At 42.8% G+C, this 21,371-nt stretch overlaps 2 protein-coding genes across 6 annotated transcripts in view; one reads left to right on the forward strand and one right to left on the reverse strand.

Annotated features, from left to right (window-relative positions):
• LOC140715781 (histone-binding protein RBBP4) overlaps positions 1-5,317 on the forward strand; it is a 57,340-nt gene extending 52,023 nt beyond the window's left edge. For all 4 annotated transcript variants that reach the window (XM_073028164.1, XM_073028162.1, XM_073028163.1 and 1 more), the window contains 2 exons: positions 776-886; positions 4,852-5,317. In XM_073028164.1, the coding sequence (XP_072884265.1) occupies positions 776-886; positions 4,852-4,917 (177 nt within the window). In that variant the 3' untranslated portion in view covers positions 4,918-5,317. The remainder of the gene's footprint in view (positions 1-775; positions 887-4,851) is intronic.
• Positions 2,092-21,371, reverse strand: part of LOC140715783 (syncoilin-like) — a 37,761-nt gene continuing 18,481 nt past the window's right edge. The window contains exons 3-5 of one of the 2 annotated variants that reach the window (XM_073028168.1): positions 19,302-19,426; positions 7,373-7,478; positions 2,092-2,525 (exon numbers count right to left, since the gene is read on the reverse strand). In XM_073028168.1, coding sequence (XP_072884269.1) covers positions 7,403-7,478; positions 19,302-19,426 — 201 coding nt within the window. In that variant the 3' untranslated portion in view covers positions 2,092-2,525; positions 7,373-7,402. Of the gene's footprint in view, positions 2,526-5,306; positions 7,479-19,301; positions 19,427-21,371 lie in introns of those variants that run through there. The other variant, XM_073028166.1, reaches the window with a different exon arrangement.

Genomic DNA, 21,371 nt, shown 5'->3' on the forward strand with positions numbered 1-21,371 from the left:
GGTCTCGGCACGAAACGTCGACTGTGCTTCTTCCTATAGATGTTGCCTGGCCTGCTGCATTCCACCAGAATTTTGTGTGTGTTGCTTGAATTTCTAGCATCTGCAGATTTCCTCGTGATGGCAGAGTTCCACTCTGTTTTGCATTCCCATATTGTGATGTGCTCTTACCTAAGCCTCTTTCCTGGCTGAAATCGGGGAAATTGGTGTGGACTAGAGACCAGTGATCAAGCAGGAGAGCCTCTTGTCAGTGCGTGAATTGAACCCAGGACCTAATACACAGTTGCTTATTGGCAAATCCTATCATCCCTTCTCATCTACAGATGGCTGCCAGAACAGTTCAGTCAGCTCATTTTCTTTGAAACCAATTCCAGTTTTTGTGTAACACTTTTTTAAGATGCTGAAAAGAACTTGCATTTTTGATTTCACTTTTTCCCAAGTATTTTTATTGGAATGTACCTAATGACATTTTAAACCATTTGGAGCTTACTATACTCAAGTTGTTGATGACACCATCCTCAACAAAGCAGTCTATCAAAAGACCAACATTTTCCTTACTTTAAAGTTTTGAGTTGGCATCAAGTCCCTGTAATTTACCAGCTCTGATTTATCTCTCACACACCAGTGAGTGCGACAACCAGCTCTACTTTCTCTCTCACACATAGTGAGTGTGACTGTCAGCTCTAGTTTATTTCTCACATACTAGTGAGTGTAAAACAAGATCTTTTGGGTGCACTGATTAAGGTTTGTATTACTGATGTAAAATGTTTTTTTTTAGTTTATTCATGGCGGACACACAGCTAAAATTTCAGACTTCTCTTGGAATCCAAATGAACCTTGGGTAATTTGTTCTGTATCTGAAGACAACATCATGCAGGTGTGGCAAATGGTGAGTTTGGACTCTTTTCTCCAACATGTAAGAATGTTTTGCATCTTGGAAAGCAAGAATGTTGAAATTGAATCAATTCATTAAAGTAACAACAATAGGAGGGGGTTCACCTATCCGCTAGCATGTTGGAGCAAATCCCACCTCCTTGTTCTCAGTTTGTAGTTTTGTAAATTAACAGCTCATTGTGTTCACCTGGTTTGAAAATGGGGTGAGAGTTTTTACACTTAACACCCTTTCAGATAGCAAGTTCTGCACCTCTTCTCTTTCTGGGTGAGAATATTTGTTTCTCAACACCCCTCAAATCCAGTAAATGTACCTATCTGTGTCATTGATACTTCTATCAAGGAAGATGCCCTTCCTATTTATTCTAATTCAGCCTCTTAACCACCTCTGTTCTGTATTTTATATTTCCCATCTCTTTGTGTCTAACAATTGGGAAGCACAACTAATGTGTTCAAAAGTCTGAAGCAGTACATACTGTCTACAGAGTTAATCCATTTAAGTTCTAAATTTCTCAATAAGATGAGAAATAGGAGCCCACTTCTGCTTTGCAGAGTGAAGTTGATCAATTTCATTGGTGTCTATCCACTTGGCCCTATTCCCAGCTACTGTGAAATGCCATGGGATACGTTACTGCCACATTTTTACAGGAAGGGAGATTGATAATGAAACTTTTCCCAAGGGGCACTCGTGCGAAATGTTTAACTTATCAACGCACTGACATCTTCAGTCTTTTGTATAAAAGCGACATGTGCTAGGGCTTCCAAATGGTTTGATTTCTGTTCATCTTTTCAACCACTGACAAGGCAGCTCTGCAAGATATGTATTTGTTCTTCGTGGTAGCAGTCAGGGCGATAGTGGAGAGTTGTATTTCAGATTGGAGGTGTGTGTCCAGTGATGTGCTGCAGAAATTGGTGCTGGCTCTGCTATTGCATGTCATGTATATTAACAACTTGGATAAGAATATAGTTAGTAAGTCCACACTACACCGGATAAATCAGTAACCGAAGCTTTTTCTCTTTGTTTTTACCCTCCGTCCACACTAAAGCGGCGTTTTCGTCCCCCAAAACCGGAGCTTTTCAGAAACGCTTTCCAGGGTGGGTATTTTTGAAAACGCTGCTCGGGCAGATCAGTGTGGACGGGGTAACCGGAGACTTCTGAAAACGCTATCAGACAGCAGCGTGCTATTTCATTGTTTTCTTGAACGCAGCCTAACAATTTCAGAACAGACGGCAATGAGACTGAAGCCAGAAGAGTTAGAAATGTATTCACCAAATACTTTGACCCATAACTTATTGAATAAATAAGTATACTCACTGTTTTCTGTCCTTGCTCATATGAAGGTGGTTTACCTATTTATGCTAGTACTTCTCTGACAATAGATGTGTAACAGCCTAATGTAACATTGTATGGAAATACAAGATAACACTGATGCAGACATGTTTTATACATTTAACAAGGTGCTTTATTAATGCAACAGAGTTAGTCAGTTTTTTAATGTTTGTCGTCAGCCGGATCAATCTGTCCATGAACTCCCTGTCGGTTACCTCCATAAGATCCAGTATTTGTTTTTTTAATTTAAGTTCTCCTGCACGAAAGCCAACAGCTGTCCGTCGTTTTAAGTTTTTCTAGTCTGTAACTACACAAATGTGCATTTTTACAGCAAGATTTGACACCAAACATGTCGCTTGTTTTCAGATGTGTCCTGCACATGCCCAGTAGGAGGAGATTCGCCGAAATCTCCGTTTCAATGTGGATAGAGATATTTTCAAAAACGCATAGTGTGGACACCTATCATTTGTATGCAAAACCAGTGTTTTCAAAATTATCCGGTCTAGTGTGGATGTAGCCTAATTTGATGAATAGCATCAGAATTGATACTGTGGTAGTCAGTGAAGATTTTCCAAGGTAGAGGTGGGGATGGTGTTGGAGGATTGGCATATTGCTCATGTGGTTCCATTGTTTAAAAAGGGTTGTAAGAGTAAACCTAGCAATTATTGGCCTGTAAGTTTGATGTTAGTGGTGGGTAAATTAATGGAAAGTATTCTTAGAGATGGTATATATAGTTAATCTGGATAGGCAAGGTCTGATTAGGAACAGTCAACATGGATTTGTGTGTGGAAGGTCGTATTTGACAAATTTTATTGAATTTTTTGAAGAGGTTACTAGGAAAGTTGACGAGGGTAAAGCAGTGGATGTTGTCTATATGGACTTCAGTAAGGCCTTTGACAAGGTTCCACATGGAAGGTTGGTTAGGAAGGTTCAATCATTAGGTATTAATATTGAAGTAGTAAAATGGATTCAACAGTGGCTGGATGGGAGATACCAGAGAGTAGTGGTGGTAACTATTTGTCAGGTTGGATGCTGGTGACTAGTGGTGTGCCTCAGGGATCTGTACTGGGTCCAATGTTGTTTGTCATATACATCAATGATCTAGATGATGGGGTGGTAAATTGGATTAGTAAGTATGCAGATGATACTAAGATAGGTGGCGTTATGGATAATGAAGTAGGTTTTCAAAGCTTGCAGAGAGATTTAGGCCAGTTAGAAGACTGGGCTGAAAGATGGCAGATGGAGTTTAATGCTGATAAGTGTGAGGTGATACATTTTGGTAGGACTAATCAAAATAGGACATACAAGATAAATGGTAGGGCATTGAGGAATGCAGTAGAACAGAGTGATCTAGGAATAATGGTGCATAGTTTCCTGAAGGTGGAATTTCATGTGGAGAGGGTGGTGAAGAAAGCTTTTGGTATGCTGGCCTTTATAAATCAGAGCATTGAGTATAGGAGTTGGGATGTAATGTTAAAATTGTACAAGGCATTGGTGAGGCCAAATTTAGAGTATTGTGTACAGTTCTGGTCACCGAATTATAGGAAAGATGTCAACAAAATAGAGAGAGTACAGAGGAGATTTACTAGAATGTTACCTGAGTTTCAGCACCAGTTACAGAGAAAGGTTGAACAAGTTAGATCTTTATTCTTTGGAGCATAGAAGGTTGAGGGGACTTGATAGAGGTATTTAAAATTATGAGGGGGATAGATAGAGTTGACATGGATAGGCTTTTTCCATTGAGATTAGGGGAGATTCAAACAAGAAGACATGAGTTGAGAGTTAAGGGGCAAAAGTTTAGGGGTAACACTAGGGGAAACTTCTTTACTCAGAGAGTGGTAGCTGTATGGAACGAGCTTCCACTAGAAGTGGTAGAGGCAGGTTTGATTTTGTAATTTTTTAAAAAAATTGGATAGGTATATGGACAGGAAAGGAAAGGAATGGAGGGTTGTGGGCTGAGTGCAGGTAGGTGGGACTAGGTGAGAGTAAACGTTCAGCATGGACTAGAAGGGCCGAGACGGCCTGTTACCGTGTTGTAATTGTTATATATGTTATAGCAGGAGCTCTATCAACTGGGAAGGTGGGTGGAAGAATGGCATATGGAATTTAACTTAGGCAGGTGTGGATTGACATTAAACCAAGCTGCCATGTACACAGTGAATGGAAGACCCTGGGGAGTGTTATAAAACGGAGAGACCTCCATGTACAAGCATATAGTTCCTTGTGGTTTAATCACTTTATTGGACATGGCATACCCAGTGAATGGAAGACCCTGGTGAGTGTTGTAGAACAGAGAAAACTCCATGTACAAGCACATAGTTTCTCGTGGTTTATCCACTTCATTGGACATGGCATACACAGTGAATGGAAGACCCTGGGCAGTGTTATAAAACAGAGAGACCTCCATGTACAAGCATTTAGCTCCTTGTGGTTTAATCACTTAATTGGATATGACGCTGAGTACGAGAGTTACGATGCTGTAGAAGAGTACAGCGACCAAGTAGACTTTTTCTAAAACAATGTGTTTATTTAGTTAGTGACACTTGGAAAGTGCATCTTTTAGCCAGTAGGTATTAATGTTTTTCTAGTTTCAGTGCTGCTTTAATACTTAAACAAGATTGTTTTCCCCACAGGCTGAAAATATTTACAATGATGAAGATCCGGAAGGAGCCCCTGATCCTGAAGGCCAAGGCTCGTAGCTGGTTCTAGCTTTCAAATGCCTTTTTCTATACAAACTTGCTATTCTGTTAATGCTGAATTGGGACTGTCGGTGTCTAAGCACCATCTCCAAATGCAGGAGTTTGGATAAAAGTATGTCCTCCAGTAAGGACCCCCTTTTCCTTTTGAAAATGTTTGCTTCTATCCCACAAGCCTAATGTCCCATTTTGCAGACATGACTGCATTTCTATTTGACCAGTAGAAGGAAGCAGCTTGTTCTCCTGTTGTGTACAATACGTATTTAAAGGCTTTTGCCCCGAATGCTGCAGCATTTACATTGTTTCCTTTGAAATACAATCAAATATTCTCTGTGAGAGGGTCTTGCTAAATATAATGTGCATCAATCCCAATAAAAATATGTTTTTCTACACAAAATATAAAGTGTAAATTTCTTTGCATTATTGTAAGTTGATTCTATGGTGATAAGGGTTTGATGGAGTGAAAAACTATCCAAAGCTGCTGTTTGATCTAATGGTGACCAGTAAAACTGCATCAGTTTTAAGCAGCAGGTTGAATCATCATTCTGACCTCTGGTTAGAATGAACAGCATTAAGGGTATATCCACGATTCAAGGGCTGCAGCTGTTTGAGGAAGTAGCTCTGCCACCACCTCCTTAAGGGCAGTTAAGAGATGGTCATTTAACACTGACTCAGCCTGTGAAGCCCACATCCATTGGAAGAATAATAATCAAAACAGTGTATGTATAATTGCAACCTCCCTCATTTAATCTGTCTGGTCTTAGTATCTAACTTCTAAAGATACATTGCGAACTCTTGAAGGTTGGAGGGTGACGACTGTCCTGTTTTTATTTAATTACAAGTTTTGAAGACAATATATACTCTAGAAGATTAAATTACTGATATTACTCCAAATGACAAAGGTTTAGGTTGTGTTATTTTCCTCAACTTCTGGAGCAGAGACATGACTGGAGGTGGCAGATCTCCTGCCTTAATTGAAAAGCATAAGGACAACCTAGGGAATTACAGACTGGTGAGCCTTAACATTAGTGGTGGGAAATTAACTGAAGGAAAGGCAAGGAAGGCTTAGGAATAGTCAGTATTAACTTTGTGCTGGCAAATCATCTTTCATAAATGTAGTGCAGTGTAGTAGATGTTGTCTACTTTAGTAAGGCCTTTGACAAAGTGCTGTGTAGTAGGCTGGTCCAGAAGATTAGGTCACATGAGATCCAGGTGATCTTAACAATTTGGATACAATTGGTTTGTGGTAGTTGGAGCAGTGCTTTTGGACTGGAGCTGACCAGCGGTGAGCCTCAGGTCAAGGTTGGGTACATTGTTCGTTCATCATCTGTATTAACAGTTGCACGGAAGTGTAAGTGTAGGTGGCATGGTTAGTAAGTTTGTAGAATTGGTGGCACAATAGAACATAGAACAATACAGCACAGGAACAGGCCATTCAGCCCACAATGTTGTGCTGAACCAACTATAAAACAAATCAAAAATGTCCAAACACTAATCCCTCCTACCTATACAATGTCCATATCCCCCCATCTTCCTTACATCCATGTTTGAACTACTTCTCACCTTCAATGCACACCCTCTGGTATTAGACATTTCAACCCTGGGAAACAGATACTCCCTGTCCACTATTTATGTTCTCATTCTCCTATAAACTTATATCAGATCTCCCCTAAGCCTCTGCAGTTCCAGAGAAAACAACCCAAGTTTATCCAGCCTCTCATGATAGCACATGTCCTCTAAACCAGGCAACATCAATGGACAGTGATGTTTGAGATTGAGATCAACTGGGTAAATGGCAGATGGATTTTAACTCAGGGAAGTGTGAAATGATGCATTTTTGGAAGTTAAACGAAGGCAGGACTTGCACATTAAATGCCAGAGCCCTGGGGGTGGGGGGTGGGGGTGGTTTGTAGAACAGAGACACCTCAGGGTACAAGTATGTAGTGAGGGCACTTAACATGCTTGCTGGCACTGATCAGAGTTGAGATGTCACTTTATAAGTGCACACAAGGTTGATGAGACAACACTTGGAATGTTGTATGTAGCTAAATGAAAGCTGTCATTGAGTTGGAAAGAGTATGGCAACAATAGCTGAGATTGGAAGCCTTCAGTCATAAGGAGAGACTGGCCTTTTCCCTGGAGTGTGGGGGAGCAAAGTGTGATGTAATAGATCTATAAAATAATGAGGAACCTTGAGAAAACGAATGGTCACAGTGTTTCCCAGAGTGTGAGAATCTAAATTTAGGGTGAGAAGGGAAAATTTGAAAAGGAATCAGTGAGACAACCTTTTTGTGTATGGCAGTGAGATGGAGCAAGCTGCCAGAGGAAGTTTTGGGAGTGGGTCCAATTGCAGTGTTTGTACAGGAAAGGTTTAGTTGGACAAATGGGACTTGCTGAATTGGACACCATGGCTGGCATGGATAAATTGGGCCAAAGGGGGTGTTTCCACGCTGAATACCTCAAAGTACACATCTTTACAGCTGTTGATTCATTTAGGATTCAAATTCTTTAAATCTGCCTTGTCTGAAGAGTCAATCAGACTTCCACAAGTGGTCAAACACTCCCTGCAAAGAAAAAAAAAAAATTTCAGCAGATCCATGTTTCTTTCTTTCCCAGGGAACTGAGGCAAAGGGTAGCAACTTAGTTTAGGAAACGGGCTTTAAAGGCAGCTGGTGGGCGCTGAATGTATCACTTCTCAAGTGAGATTTAATGCAATTGGAAATAATAAGCTGAAGAGAAGTAAATGGTTATAACATTGATACCTCAAATATTAACAAAAGAATCATTAAAATTGTTTAAACACAAGAAAGGCTTTGCCAACAAAGAATGCAGTTCTAAATGAAATGGGACAACAGTTATAAAGTCAAAAACCACATGGAACCTTAACAAATACTGAAAGATGTGTTAATAATGATGTGTCCCATAATGGTAAGCATGGATGCAGAGAATTGGTCATGGAGTTCCACCACAGGAAAACAGGCCCATTGACCAGCTGGTCCATGTCAAGCAAGATACCACTCCTAGCATTTGGCCTATAAATTTCGGAATATTTCTAATCCATGTACCTGTCCAACTGTCTTGAAAGTTATTGTTCCTGCCTCAACCACTATCTCTGGCAGTCCATTCCACGTAAATTAAATAAAACTTGCCCCTCAAGTTCCTCTTAAATCTTTAAATGTCCTTGATACCTCAGCTCTGGGAAACAGACTGAGGAGGTTGTGGGCTGAATGGCCTGTATCTGTAATTGACCCAATGACAACAGAAGGGAGTGTTTCTTTATTTAAATTTGTATTTCTAAATTTTGCTATTATGGAGTCACAGAGCAATACAGCACCACCATAGTACCAACCCAGTGAGTCCTGATTTCCTGCATTCGGCCTATCTCCCTCCAAGCCCCTCTCTCCATGTGACTACTCTCATACCTCTTCAATGAAACTATTTCACCTGCCTCAACCACTCTAGCATCTCGTGCCATGTACTCACCACCCTCTGGGTGAAAAAGTTGCCCCTCAGGTCCCTTTTAAATCTTTTCCCACTCACCCTAAGTCTATGGCCCTTTGTTTGAAACTCTCCTACCCTGGAGAAAAAAAGCTGACCATCCATCTTACCTACGCCTCTCCTAATCGTAAATCCTACTTTAAGGTCACCCTTCATTCTATATTCCAAGGAATAGAGACCTAAGCTGGCCCTCAAGTCCTGACAACATCCTGGTAAGTCTTCCCTGCACTCTACAGTTTAAACACATCTTTATTATAACAGGTTGACCAAAACTACACAGTGCTCCCAATGCAGCCTCACCAACAACCTGTATAACCACAACATAATGTATCAACTACTGTACTCAATGTCCTGACTGAAGGCAATCATGATCTATTACTTTTTCACCATCCTATCAACCTGTGATGCCACTTTCAATGAACTCTGCGTTTGTACTCCATAGTCCCTCACGCACTCCCTCGTTCCCTACCTTTCATAGTACAAGTCCTAAGTTGGTTGGACTTTCAAGACTACATCAGTTCACATTTATCTGTATTGAAATCCATTTGCCACTCCTCGATCTACTTCCCTAGCTGATCTACATCACCTTGTGATCAACAGTAACCTTCTTCACTATCAACAATACCTTCTAATTTTGACATCCACAAACTTACTGATCAAGCATTGTGCATTTATATACAAATCAATTATATAAATAACAAACAAGAGTCCCAATATCGGCCCCTGTGGCACACCACTAGTCATTGGCTTCTATTCTGCGAAACACCCTTCAACCACCACCCTCTGCTTCCAACCTCTGACTCAATAGATAGTAGACAATAGGTGCAGGAGTAGGCCATTCGGCCCTTCAAGCCAGCACCACCATTCAATGTGATCATGGCTGATTATCCACAATCAGTACCCCGTTCCTGCCTTCTCCCCATATCCCTAGACTCTGCTATCTTTAAGAGCTCTATCTAACTCTTTCTTGAAAGCATCCAGAGAATTGGCCTCCACTGCCTTCTGAGGCAGAGCATTCCGTAGATCCACAACTCTGGGTGAAAAAGTTTTTCCTCAATTCCGTTCTAAATGGCCTACCCATTATTCCTAAACTGTGGCCCCTGGTTCTGGACTCCCCCAACATCGGGAACATGTTTCCTGCCTCTAGTGTGTCCAATCCCTTAATAATCTTATATGTTTCAATCAGATCCCCTCTCATCCTTCTAAATTCCAGTGTATACAAGCCCAGTCACTCCAATCTTTAAACATATGACAGTCCTGCCATCCCGGGAATTAACCTTGTGAACTTACGCTGCACTCCCTCAATAGCAAGAATGTCCTTCCTCAAATTTGGAGACCAAAACTGAACACAATACTCCAGGTGTGGTCTCACTAGGGCCTTGTACAACTGCAGAAGGACCTCTTTGCTCCTATACTCAACTCCCCTTGTTATGAAGGCCAACATACCATTAGCTTTCTTCACTACCTGCATGCTTACTTTCAATGACTGATGTACAAGAACACCTAGATCTCATTGTACTTCCCCTTTTCCTAACTTGACACCATTCAGATAGTAATCTGCCTTCCTGTTCTTGCCACCAAAGTGGATAACCTCACATTTATCCACATTAAACTGCATCTGCCCACTCACCCAACCTGTCCAAGTCACCCTGCATTCTCCTAACATCCTCCTCGTATTTCACACTGCCACCCAGCTTTGTGTCATCTGCAAATTTGCTAATGTTACTATTAATCCCTTCATCTAAATCATTAATGTATATTGTAAATAGCTGCAGTCCCACACTGAGCCTTGCGGTACCCCACTAGTCACTGCCTGCCATTCTGAAAAGGACCCGTTAATCCCTACTCTTTATTTCCTGTCTGCCAACCAATTTTCTATCCATGTTAGTACCCTACCCCCAATACCATGTGCTCTAATTTTGCCCAATAATCTCCTATGTGGGACCTTATCAAAGGCTTTCTGAAAGTCCAGGTACACTACATCCACTGGCTCTCCCTTTTCCATTTTCATAGCTAAATCCTCAAAAAATTCCAGAAGATTAGTCAAGCATGATTTCCCCTTTGTAAATCCATGCTGACTCGGACTGATCCTGTTACTGCTATTCAAATGTGCTGCTATTTCATCTTTTATAATTGACTTCAGTATCTTCCCCACCATTAATGTCAGGCTAACTGGTCTATAATTCCCTGTTTTCTCTCTCTCTCCTTTCTTAAAAAGTGGGATAACATTAGCTACCTTCCAATCCTCAGGAACTGATCCTGAATCTATAGAACATTGGAAAATGATTACCAATGCGTCCACAATTTCTAGAGCCACCTCCTTAAGTACCCTGCGATGCAGACCATCAGGCCCTGGGGATTTATCAGCCTTCAGTCCCATCAGTCTACCCAACACCATTTTCTGCCTAATGTGAATTTCCTTCAGTTCCTCCGTTACCCTCTGGCCACTATTACATCTGGGAGATTGTCTGTGTCTTCCCTAGTGAAGACAGATCCAAAGTACCTGTTCAACTCGTCTGTCATTTCCTTGTTCCCCATAATATATTCACCCGTTTCTGCCTTCAAGGGCCCAGTTTGGTCTTAACTAATTTTTTCCTCTTCACATACCTAAAGAAGCTTTTACTATCCTCCTTTATATTCTTGGCTAGCTTACTTGGCTGACTTAATCTCCTTGGACTCATTGGGATCTAACCTTTCAGATCAGCCTACCATGTGGGACCATTTTGAAGGTCTTGCTAAAGTCCAAATAGACAGCATTGATGTCCTACCCTCATATACCTTTTCGTCTACTTTTCAACAAACCCACAAGCCTGTGCGCTACTTACACTGTGTGACCAATTAACATGCTGATACTTTCTCTGAATCTTCTGCTCAGCCTGAGAACTTGACTTTGAGAGAAGAGGAAGAACTTTGTGAGGTGCACTCTGATCATGCACCTCACAAGATTTACCGACCTGCCCCTGGAAAAGTTCTGGATTTCTGTGAAAGTAGATTATCCTGTCATTCATAGGAAAACAATGAACATTTTACTGCAGTTCTCAACTTGTTACATGTGTGAGCAAGCTTTTTCTTGTTTAACAAACATCAAGAGCAAGGATAGAAATCATCTCATTTCAGTTGAAGGTGAAATCCATGTTTGCTTACATAAGAACATAAGAAATAGGAGCAGGAGTAGGCCATCCGGCCCATTGAGCCTGCCCCGCCATTCAATAAGATCATAGCTGATCTGTCCGTAAACTCAGCTCCATCTACCTGCCTTTTCCCCATAACCCTTAATTCCCCTACTATGTAAAAATATATCTAACTGCATCTTAAATATATTTAGTGAAGAAGCCTCAACTGCTTTTCTGGGCAGAGAATTTCACAGATTCACCACTCACTGGGAAAAGTAGTTTCTCCTCATCGTCCTAAATCTTCTCCCCTTATCTCAAATTCAACCCAGAATAGAGAAATGTATTATGTTTGCCTTATGAGTTTTAAAAATTTATGAAAGAGAAAGAAAGATTAATTTCAAGAAAGGTAAGCTAGGCTTAACTATATGGTTTTTTTTCCAAGAAAGGTTGGCTAAAAATTCATTCTCTACTCAAAAGAGCATTGACAATTATGTTTGGATTATTATATCTACAACTTACTGGTCACACTAACTTACTGAGAGCTGTAGATATATTAATTTTTATGCAGGGATTGCCTTCAGGGTGCCAGATTTTCGTGGCTCTGAAGGGTCAAATCAAGGCTGGTCCCCCTGACTGAAGCATCACGGGAGAAACTGAAAACCGGGAGCAGCCGTGGCTCTCTGGGCACAGAGCTCGGAAAAAGCAATGTAACAGACTTTTAACATCATAGATCAACGAACTGTTCTTGCTGTGAAATGGGGACACATCTTTTTCCCTTATTAGAGAGAGAGAGAGAGAGAGAGAACCTGTGGTATGTGAACGATTAGTCTTTGGGGTCCTGCAAGTCTGTGTCTTTACTGATGCTTTGCTGCCTGCTTGAGCGCTCGGTGAGGAGTGCCGATGCTCTTTTGCTGGTGGGGTTGGTGCCATTGCCTTGCTGCTGCTTGTGCATGGGAGGGGGAGTGGGGGGGCTTTGGGGTTCTAATGTTTAACTGTCATTCATTCTTTGGGGCACTCTTGTTTTCATCGATGTTTATGAAGAAAAAGAATTTCAGGATGTATATTGTATAAATTTCTCTGATATTAAATTTACCTATACTGACCTATTGATTGGCCTATTATTTCAAGGGTTCCTCTACGGCAAGTTGGTTGAGAAAGGCTGGTGTTTTGAGTGATGCTGGTAAGATGTTGATAGGACTGAAGGCTGACAAATCCCCAGGTCCAGATGGTCTGCACCCTAGGGTACTAAAGGAGGTGGCCCTGGAAATTGCGGATGCATTGGTAATCATTTTACAATGTTCCTTAGATTCAGGATCAGTTCCTGAGGATTGGAGAATGGCTAATGTTATCCCACTTTTTAAGAAAGGAGGGAGGGAGAAAACAGAGAACTATTGACCTGTCAGCCTGACATCGGTGGTGGGAAAGATGCTAGAGTCCATTATTAAGGATGAAATAGTGGCATTTCTAGATAGCAGTGATAGGATTGGGCCGAGCCAGCATGGATTTACCAAGGGTAAATCATGCTTGACTAATCTGTTGGAGTTTTTCGAGGATGTAACCAGGAAGTTAGACAAGGGAGATCCAGTGGATGTAGTGTACCTCGATTTTCAGAAGGCATTTGATAAGGTCCCACATAGAAGATTGGTGGGTAAAATCAAAGCTCAGGGCATCGGGGGGAAGGCATTGACATGGATAGAAAACTGGTTGGCAGATAGAAAGCAAAGGGTAACGGTGAATGGGTGTTTCTCGGAATGGCAGGTGGTGACTAGTGGGGTGCCACAGGGCTCGGTATTGGGACCACAGCTGTTTACCATTTACGTTAACGATTTGGATGAAGGCATAGAAAATAACATCAGCAAATTTGCTGATGATACTAAGCTGGGTGGCTTGATGAGGATGTTAGGAGAATTCAGGGTGACTTGGATAGGCTGGGTGAGTGGGCAGATACTTGGCAGATGGCGTTTAATGTGAATAAGTGTGAGGTTATCCACTTTGGGAGTAAGAACAGGAAGGCAGATTATTATCTGAACGGTATAGAGTTGGGTAAGGGAGTAATACAAAGAGATCTCGGAGTCCTTGTTCATCAGTCACTGAAGGTGAATGAGCAAGTACAGCAGGCAGTGAAGAAGGCTAATGTTGGCCTTTATTACAAAGGGAATTGAGTACAAGAGCAAGGAAATCCTCTTGCATTTGTACAGAGCCCTGGTGAGACCACACCTGGAGTATTGTGTACAGTTTTGGTCTCCAGGGTTAAGGAAGGACATCCTGGCTGTAGAGGAAGTGCAGCGTAGATTCACGAGGTTAATTCCTGGGATGTCTGGACTGTCTTACGCAGAGAGGTTAGAGAGACTGGGCTTGTACACGCTGGAATTAAGGAGATTGAAAGGGGATCTGATTGAAACATATAAGATTATTAAGGGATTGGACAAGATAGAGGCAGGAAATATGTTCCAGATGCTGGGAGAGTCCAGTACCAGAGGGCATGGTTTGAGAATAAGGGGTAGGTCATTTAGGACAGAGTTAAGGAACAACTTCTTCTCCCAGAGAGTTGTGGGGGTCTGGAATGCACTGCCTTGGAAGGTAGTGGAGGCCAATTCTCTGGATGCTTTCAGGAAGGAGCTAGATAGGTATCTTATGGATAGGGGAATCAAGGGATATGGGGACAAGGCAGGAACCGGGTATTGATAGTAATTGATCAGCCATGATCTCAAAATGGCGGTGCAGGCTCGAAGGGCCGAATGGTCTACTTCTGCACCTATTGTCTATTGTCTATAAGAAGCAGTATTTATTGAATATCAAGCTGCTATGCCAAGCCATTGTATCACCATCAGCTTTAGCTTGATGGTTCTAGTTAATGACCCTGTTGGCCTAGTGTTTATTGTTTTCCCTTCATTTCTGCACAGTTCCCATTAAAAGTCAGTGAACTGTTGAATCACTTCAATGTTTTTCTCTCTGCACTTGGACCATAACACTTCTCCCCTGCCCACCTCTCGACTGAAGAAAATGGACCCAGTAGAGAGAAAGCAGCTGACCTTGGCTTTGACATTCATTGGCCAGATAGGAGAGAAGTTACAGTCAGCTGAAGCTGCTTTGGAAGAAGTGACTGGCAGTGCGACAGATACTCTTGGAATGTCACGCCCAGTCCGGACTGAAGCTTGTGCAGGAAAAACTGAAATCAGTAGGAGCTGGAATGGCTGGTGTTTGTCATTGTTACAAATGTGCCACAACTCTGAGGGGCCGAAGGGTACAAAGTAGCCCCCTCCTTTTCGAGAATCGCAAGATCACTATTAATTCTGGTCTGGGACCCAGGAAATGAGAGAGAGACGTCCAGAATACACAGGTTTGGAATGTGTCCTGGCCCCAGAAAGGCGGAACCATTGATAACGGCCATTGTCTCTTGGAGACGGAATTGTGTATTGAGTACTGTACTATTCATTGAAGCCCTCAGGGAATGACCAGAGTGGGCTGGTTAAGGGATTGCATCATCCCAACCTGATTGACATCTGAGACCCCATGAGTAAGGATAAAAGAGGGTCTGGGGAACAACCCCTTTAGACACACCAGGAGAAACGTATGAGACCGGTGGAGGCTTGTGTGTGTGTCCATCCTTGCCCGGATGACAAGTCCTCCACGGAACGGCCTCGTTAAAGGACGAATACGGACCAAGAGCGGATAAAGGAAAGCTGGCAAGTTTCTATTCTCAAAACCTCTCTCTCTCTCCAACAATTGAAAACCCAGCGGTCCCCAAAGGCTGAAGCCTGTATGAACTGAGTGACTTTTATATTTCCATCGGACAATACATTATCCCCTAGACAACGATAGAGCTATTTCTTATTGATTATTATTATACCCGCACTCTTAGATTTAGTATTGACGATGTATATTATCTGTATGTTGGCATTGATATTATTTTTGTGTATTTTTATCAATAAATACTGTTAAAAATAGTACCATCAGACTTCAACGGACCTCTCTATCTTTGCTGGTAAGTGACCCAGTTACGGGGTTCGTAATATCATGCAGTGCAACAGCTAATTTCACAGTGGTGAGTGCAGTCCCTGCTGGAAGAATGGGTGCCTGTCCACACAGTGACAGTTCAGCAACTCACCACTGACAGCCAGAATCAGGTGGCAGCGACTACTGCTCTCACAGCCACGGTTTGGCAGTTTACTACTGACAGCCAGAATCGGGTGACAGCCACTACCGGTCTCGCAAAAGCAATTTAGCAGCTTTTAGTCATGTCAGTCCCATTCCCAGCATCTCCCAGATCTTCCTCTTTAGCAGCCTCATCAACCTTGGACACTAATGTTTGGATTCCCATAGCTGCATCCCGATCAGAACTGAGTATACATCCAGTTCTCTGGTGACCCTGATGGTTGCAGGAATTTTATTACCCAGTGTGAACTGACTTTCCAAGCCCATCTGGACAGTTCAGTGATGATGTGTGTAAATTGGCATATATGGTAAACTTCTTCCAGTGGTTCCTAACCTGGGGCCCATGGACTCCTTGGTTAATGATAATGCTCCATGGCATCAAAAAGGTTGGGAACCCCTGTCTTAGACAGACCACCACTCAGCCTGTTTAATGCTCTATGGGAACAAGGTTCCCCACAGCCCAGTCATTTTGGCAGTTTGTTATTGAGTTCAAGAGAGTTTTTGATCTTCTATTATGGGGTCAGGAGAGAGGCCACCGACTCCTGGACCTGTGCCAAGGTAGAGGGACAGTAAGGGACTACGCAGTAAAGTTTCACATGCTTGCTGTGGAGATGGCGTGGAAGGAGAGATCCCTAATCACTGCCTTCCAGCGGGACTGAACATAGGGGTGCAGCACTAGATCACAGTGCATGATGAGCAGGACAACCTGGATGACCTATTTAGTCTGGCTATTTGAAATGACAACTGGGCAACTGAGTGACACAGATTAAAAAAAATGTCCCGAGTTTCCTACTCTTTAGATTACAATCTGTTTTCACTCTTTCCCTCATCACTCAGTACACAGTCCACAGAGGAGTCCGCCTATGCAGGTGGGGTACACATACTTTTCTCAGAGGGAATGAGACCCGGCCCCGAACAGGTTTCTGCCTCTATTGTGGCAATCCCAGGACACGTCCAGGCTTCATGCCCAGTAAAAGAAGGTATTTGTCAGCAGAAAGAGGAGTTCTGATAGGTCGGTTCTCCCTGCAAGCATCTTCCCCTAACTGTGTAATGCTCCTAGTTTTCTTGCGGTGGGTGTCTCAGATCCTTGAGCCTCAGGCATTTATTGACTCTGGGCAGCCAGAATCCTCATGGATATCTCTCTAGCTCAAAAATGGAGAGTTCCAGCTGAGTGAGTGAGAGCAAATATTAATGTCAAGGTTCTGGATGGTCAGCCTCTGGGCACCAGCAAGATCTATCTACCTTTCCACAGGTCCCCTCCAGCTTGTGCTAGAAGCAAAGGAACAGTTTTCCTTCTGTCTGGTTGATTCGCCTTAACTGCTGCTCATGCTTGGCCTTCTCCGGTTCCCTCCGGTTACTACTCATGGATTGATTGGTCCTTAAGGCACTCCAGATAGGTATGTCTGTTTCCCTATCTGGGTCCAGCTGATGAATGCCCTTCTGTGTCAAATGTCATTGTTGACCTGTAGACTTTCCTGAGATCTTCAGTAAGAAGGTGGCCACCTCTGGCTATACAACTGCATCATTGACCTCTCACCTCCGGCCAGCTCATTTCCCTCTCTCATCCTGAAACGATGGCCATGGAAGATTACATCAAGGAGGTATTAGCATTGGGGTATATCAATATTGCCAGCAGGGATGGGCTTCTTTTTTGTGATCAAGAAGGATGGCACGCACTGTCCCTGAATTGATTATTGGCCCCTAAACAGCATCATAGTGAAGAACTACTACCCTCTGTGTTCGAACATCTCCAGGATGCAACCATATTTTCCAAGATAGATCTGCACAATACTTACAACCTCGTTTGTATCTGTGAAGGAGATAAGTGGAAAACAGCCTTCAATACCTCCACTGCCAACGCCAATCCAAAGCCCATCCTTCCTCGCTTGTGCATTGCTGCTTCAGTAATTTGGGGATTAGAGGCGGTCTCCCTCCTCTGATCTTCCCTGACCAGAAGATTGATGTGAGAGTTCCTGCTGCTGAACAGCTGTTCCAACACTACAAGCATATGTGGAGATGGGCAGGACTTCTCTGCTGCGTGCTTAGAAATAACATGCCTGGGAGGCTGATCAGCTCTGCCAACGGCTGAGGCCTCTCATGCCAGGGGAGAAAATCTGACTGGCATATGAAAATCTTCCCTTGAAAGTCAAGAGCCGCAAGTTGGCTCCACACTATGTGAGGTCCATTCGTAGTGGAAAAGACTATCAACAAGTATGATACAGATTGCGCCTTCCATGTTCAATGAAGATCCACCCAGAGTTCCATGTTCCAATTCAAGCCAGTGAATACCTTGACCCTGGCTTCAGTCACACTCTCTCCACCTCCTCCCTGCTTGCTGAATGGTTCCCTGGTCTGTTCTGTGCAGCACCTCCTGGCATCTTGCTGGCCACGGGCCAGGGTCTAGTATCTCATGGATTGGGAGGGGTAATAAACATTATTGGGTTCCAGTCCATGCATTCTTGACAAGTCTCTCATCCGGGACTTCCAGCAAGCTCAGGTCTCTGGCATCTCGGGAGCTGTGCCTAGGGAGAGAGGGCCTGTCACAACTGTGGACTCTGTCACAGGGTCTGCATGCCCTGCAGGTGGGCTGTGGAATGGTCTCAGCAATCAACCCTCGTGAGTATGCACGTTCTAGCCAATTGGTGTTCCATTGTGGTGATAGTGAACTTGCTCTTGTTTCATTCTTGTTGAGCCTTGACCAAAAACAGAACATCATCTAAGCTCCCTACTTACCGTTGTCCTGGTTCTGGGAAAGAAGACTACCAAGACTGATGCTGTTAAGGAGCAGTAACTATTTAGTATCAGGCTCTTGAACAAAGGAGGATAACTACACTCATCTATTGAGATGTTCCCACAACCAATGATCTCACTTTAAGAACTCTTTATCTTGTTATTTCATGCTCTCATTATGTATTGTTATTTATTTATATTTGCATTTGCACAGTTTGTTGTTTTCTTCACTCTGGTTGATCTTCATTGATCCTGTTATAGTTACTATTCTATATCCTACTACTGTCAAGCCGCTGTTTTGGAGTTAGCTTTCGTTGGACAGTTCCAGTTACTGACACTGTTGGCCTAGTGTTTGTGGTTTTTCCTTTACTTCTACACACTTCTGCTTCAGTGTCCCTCTCTCTCCGCACTTATCTGCACACCCTGTCACCTGGAGCTTTGGTGATTTGCATAATTCAGTTCTGATATGTAGATTCAGCTGATGTTTGAGAATCTAATTTTACTTCCAGGAAAACCAGAAGAGAATTTCCTGGTTCTTGGATTTTGTACAGGTGACAGTGATGTTTAGTACCTTAATTTTCCTGTTTTCCCACCCCTTTTGTCGACATTACCGATACACAGCTGATTTTAACTTCCTGTCTACACTGAATGTGAAAGGGAATTGTTCAGAAGTTTCACTTTTACAGTCTTAATATTTCTGATAAGGGGAAAACACTGTAACCATGTTTTATTCTTGATGATCTACACCAGTTGCTGTAATTGTCTGTACTCTTCTAAAATATCATATAGAACATTTCAATCTGATGGCAAAAACTTTCCAAAACTTTTAAGTAGGCATTATTTTGACATTGATGCAACTTGCAAGCTGTTCTGTTACAGACTTAGACTTACCTGTAAGCAGCCAATTCCTCTGACAGGGTCTCCTTCATAATCCTCATATTATCATTCTTTTTCTTCTGTATAACAAGCTCTGTTTTCAGGATGCTGACTTTGGCTTCTAACTCCCTTATCTCTGTCTGATACATTGATAAATGTTCATTGAGTAATATTTCAAGTTTGGAAGTTTGTTTTCACAATAATACTGTAGAAATTGAGTCATTTAGCATTTTTCAGAAATGATGCAATTTCAGAAAATTCTTCAAATGAATTAACTAAATGACTTGCATGATATCAAAACTTCAGCAAACAACCCTGGTGGCCTCACATTAGCTTGGTGATGGGTACCAGGGGAAGGAGATGTATGTAATGTGTTAAAGGCTGAGGAGATGAGAGCAAGTAGGAACAATAATATTTAGAGAAACTTGTACTGTTCAGAGGAAGCTTAGCTCCTGTATTGGGCGGTGGGGGAAGGGGAGGAAGAAGTGTAAGGTGGTAGGAGAAAGGTAAAACCAGGAGAGAGGGAGAGGGTGAAGTAAAGAGCTGGGAAGTTGATTGGTGAAAGAGATTAAAGGCTGGAGAAGGGGGGATCTGATAGGAGAGGACAGAAGTCCATGGAAGAAAAGGAAGGGGGAGGAGCACTGGGAGAGGTAATGGACAGGTAAGGAGATAAGGTGAGAGAGAGATCAGGAAAGCGGAATGGTGAAGGCATTTACTGGAAGTTCAATGTTCATTTCATCAGGTTGGGGGATACGTAGATGGAATACAAGGTGTTACTTCTCCAGCCTGAGTGTGGCCTCATCATGGTGGAATGAGAACAGGAAATAGAATTGAAATGGGTGGCTACAAGGAGATCTCATTTTTTTCTGGCAGATGGAGCAGAGAAGAGGTCTTCCAATCTATGTCTGGTCTTACTGATGTATGGGAGGTCACACTGGGAGCTCCAGATACAGTAGATGACCCCAACAAACTCATAGATAAAGTGTCGCCTCACTTGGAAGATCTGTTTGGACCCTGAATGGTAGTGAGGAAAGAGGTGTAGGGTCAGGTATAGCACTGGTTCCGCTTGCAAGGATAAGTGCCAGGAGGGAGATCAGTGGAGAGGGATGAAAAGACAAGGGAATTGCATAGGGCGTGATCCCTGTGGAAAGCAGAGAGTTCAGGGTGGGAGAGGAAAAATGTGCTTGGTGGAGGGATCCCTTTGGAGATGGTAGAAGTTATGGAGAATTATGTGCTGGATGCGGATGCTGGCGAGATGGTAGGTGAGAACAGGAGGAACCCTATCCTTGGTATGGTGACAGGGGAAAGGGGTGAGGGCAGACCTATGTGAAATGGGAGAGATGTAGGTGAGGGCAGTGTTGATGGTGGTACTGGGAGTGGAAACAAATTAAGGCTGTGGAGTCAATAAACAATAAAGCAATAAACAGGTTCTGGAGGAACTCAGCAGGTCGAGCAGCATCTGTGGGTGGAGAGTGAGGAGGAAGAATTATTGTGGACACCAGGTTATCATACAAGGAATGTTTGATGGCTCTGGATCTGTACTTGCTGGAATTCAGAAGGATGAGGCCTAGACAGAGTAGATGTGGAAAGGACGTTTCCCATGGTGGGAGAGTCTAGGACAAGAGGGCACAGTGTCAGGATAGAGGGGTGCTCTTTCAAAACAGAGATACGGAGAAATTTCTTTAGCCAAAGGGTAGTGAATTTGTGGAATTTGTTGCCACATGCAGCTGTGGAGGCCAGATTGTTGGGTGTATTTAAGGCAGAGATTGATAGGTTCTTGATTGGACATGGCGTCAAAGGTTACGGGAGAAGGCCGGGAACTGGGGTTTAGGAGGGGAAAAAAAGGATCAGCCATGATTGAATGGCAGAGCAGACTCAATGGGCCAGATGGCCTAATTCTGCACCTATGTCTAATAGTCTTATAAAGGACTACGCCTAAAAAGTTGAGAGGAATGCTATTACAGTAATACAAGGTTGTAAAGCTAAGAAATGCATTCCTTTGAAAGAAATATATTTTATTGCAAGATATAAAAATGACCACTTCCGGAATAACCAGCAGTTCCTTTCTCTCCACAGAAGATGCTC

The sequence above is a fragment of the Hemitrygon akajei genome, chromosome 24, assembly GCF_048418815.1.
Source record: "Hemitrygon akajei chromosome 24, sHemAka1.3, whole genome shotgun sequence".
Classification (NCBI taxonomy): Eukaryota; Metazoa; Chordata; class Chondrichthyes; order Myliobatiformes; family Dasyatidae; genus Hemitrygon; species Hemitrygon akajei.